This window comes from Limulus polyphemus, unplaced genomic scaffold, assembly GCF_000517525.1.
Source record: "Limulus polyphemus unplaced genomic scaffold, Limulus_polyphemus-2.1.2 Scaffold1535, whole genome shotgun sequence".
Taxonomy (NCBI): Eukaryota; Metazoa; Arthropoda; class Merostomata; order Xiphosura; family Limulidae; genus Limulus; species Limulus polyphemus.
In genome coordinates this window covers 123,975-126,811 of record NW_013667145.1, presented here as the reverse complement: position 1 = coordinate 126,811, position 2,837 = coordinate 123,975, and the positions used below count along the sequence as shown (strand labels likewise).

The 2,837-nt window shown below is 34.1% G+C and overlaps 1 protein-coding gene across 1 annotated transcript in view; it reads left to right on the top strand.

Moving 5' to 3' along the window:
• Positions 1-2,837, top strand: part of LOC106463985 (putative fatty acyl-CoA reductase CG5065) — a 25,973-nt gene that overhangs the window by 16,929 nt on the left and 6,207 nt on the right. Inside the window, exon 4 of the mRNA XM_022391638.1 lies at positions 1,223-1,295. Coding sequence (XP_022247346.1) covers positions 1,223-1,295 — 73 coding nt within the window. The remainder of the gene's footprint in view (positions 1-1,222; positions 1,296-2,837) is intronic.

The following is a 2,837-nucleotide window of genomic DNA, read 5'->3' as shown; positions in this document are numbered from 1 at the left end:
AGAATTAACATATAGCAATATATATAACTATTCAATCACAATTGAGTTTATCTTACTTTTTTCTGTTAAATGCTACTACACTGTGTGTCTGTACTATTATATCTTCTTTATCTGTTGAAAACTTTGATTCAGAAAGAGAACCCTTAACCCTAAACAAATTATAAACACGTTTTAAGATTTAAAAATAACTGAGAAAATTAACCTCACCAGATTGGACTGTAGATTTCTATATATGGATATTTATTTAATGTTGTAGAGAACGCAGTGCTGGTCTTGAATTATTTAATGTTGCAGAGAACGCAATGCTGGTCTTGAATTATTTAATGTTGCAGAGAACGCAGTGCTGGTCTTGAATTATTTAATGTTGCAGAGAACGCAATGCTGGTCTTGAATTATTTAATGTTGCAGAGAACGCAGTGCTGGTCTTGAATTATTTAATGTTGTAGAGAACGCAGTGCTGGTCTTGAATTATTTAATGTTGCAGAGAACGCAATGCTGGTCTTGAATTATTTAATGTTGCAGAGAACGCAATGCTGGTCTTGAATTATTTAATGTTGCAGAGAACGCAGTGCTGGTCTTGGAAAGAGCGAGAGACAAAAGAGTGAATGTATTTTATCTTAAATATTATTTTTAGCTCACCCGTGGGAGACACCTGAAAGCCTTAGATCCCAAGTAGTAGCTTGTTATGCTTGTGCTTAATGTCAGTATTGAAAGGCCTTTAAAGACTTTATATATGTGACAAGGTTTAGGTAATGAAAAATCGGGGCCGATTTTAGCCAGGGTGTCTGGTTCCCCGAACTTGTCGTTGGCCTTCAAACTAATGCCGTTCAGTGATCTAATTTTAGATTTGGCTCCATTTTATGTTTCAATGGTCCCACACCCAGTTTAAGTAAAGCGGGATTCCGGAACTGTGAATAATTATGCTTGTAATTTTCGAATAAATGGCAAACAATCGTCTATCTGTGAATGTGAGGAAAGTCATTCGAATAGCTATAATAACAAAACATCGAATACAAGCTGTCGGTATCAATGGGGTATGCAGATTTTATTAGTTTCTTTTTACCAGAATTTATGTTAAAATTAATGTGTCAAACTAAAGTTATTATAACAACAAAGTCCCTTGGCAACATTGACGTCGATGTCTTTGGTAATTTTATTTCACAACTATGTCCCCGCAGATGTATAATATAGTGGGTACCCAAGTTTATTTTTGTACTTGCAGACAGTCTGTCGACATTAATGTGATTGGAACGAGACGAGTTCTGCAACTTTGTCGCAAGATGGAGCACTTGTCGGTAAGTTTGCATATTTTGTAAAACGTTGCTATCTGACTGCCTGTTAATTTCTTTCTCTCTCTCCCTCTGTATTAATTTCGAAAAAGAAATATACGTAAGTTTCAAAACTGATAAAATAAACATTATTGTTACAACCCTCGAATATTAGGCAGTCACCTCATTGTAAAGATGTCGTATGCGAGATAATAGAAACTTCAGGGTTACGGTGAATGTCGACAGTTAGTGTATAATCGAACAAAGAAACTATATCTATATATACTATCACTATCAAATTAAATGTAGTTACAAATTTGTAAATTGTTGTATGCGAGATAATAGAAACTTCAGGGTTACGGTGAATGTCGACAGTTAGTGTATAATCGAACAAAGAAACTATATCTATATATACTATCACTATCAAATTAAATGTAGTCACAAATTTGTAAATTGTTGTATGCGAGATAGGAGAAACCATGTAGGGCACGGTAAATGTAGAAACTATATCTATATATACTATCACTATCAAATTAAATGTAGTCACAAATTTGTAAATTGTTGTATGCGAGATAGGAGAAACCATGTAGGGCACGGTAAATGTAGAAACTATATCTATTGTCGCTATCAAATGATAAATATTCAGAAACTTAGGAGTTACTCTGACATTTCTTTTAGTAACGGAAAGCCTTTTCTCTAATATCCTGTAGTCTTTAGGCATTCTGAAACAACAAAAAAGTCAGAGAAGCGGGAAAATGCATTCGTGAGTATCGAGAACCTTTTTCCTTCAATATCTTATAAAAAGAAATATAGTTAAAACTGCATAGGCGACAAAGCTATCGAAACTAAGAATAGGTTGAACGATCGCCGAGCTTTTGTTATATTTTTGTTTAAAGAAGAATGAAGTTTTGAGCTAGAGCTCTTCTTCAGATCGTTGAAGCTGTTGGATCTGACGAAGAACGCTAGCTCGAAACGTCATCTGAAAAAATATAACAAAAACTTAGTAATTGTTCAACCCATTCTCTAACTTCAATATTTTAAGACAAGTTAGGCTTAACGAATTTCTAAAGGAAAAGGTCAAGTAGGTATTTAAACAGTTGCTATTAATGATTTATAAACAAAGATAGAGGGTTGAAAGATAAGAACTAATAAAAATTTTAATGTTTATTTTACTTTAGTATCAACTCTATATTTGGATTCATTTTGTCACACAGTTCAAATTGATATAACAGGTGTTGTTTACAAGACTCATATCAAGACAAGAACAAATTAAACGAATTGTTATTATCTACAAAATCTTCCGTTGAGCTCAAAACTATATACTTTTAATACTAAGCTAATCGTTGTTTTTGTTGCGTGAGTGAAATACTTATATAAACTGCATTTCACTGATTTCGTTTCTACTTTTTCAAAAGGATCATCGATGATATCGAAACGTCGGGCGTTGGGAATCATTAATATTTTGCTACTAGACCGACGTGGACGCCTTGGGGGCGTTATAATGTGACGGTCAATCCCACTATTCGTTGGTAAAAGAGTAGCCCAAGAGTTGGCGGTGGGTGGTGATGA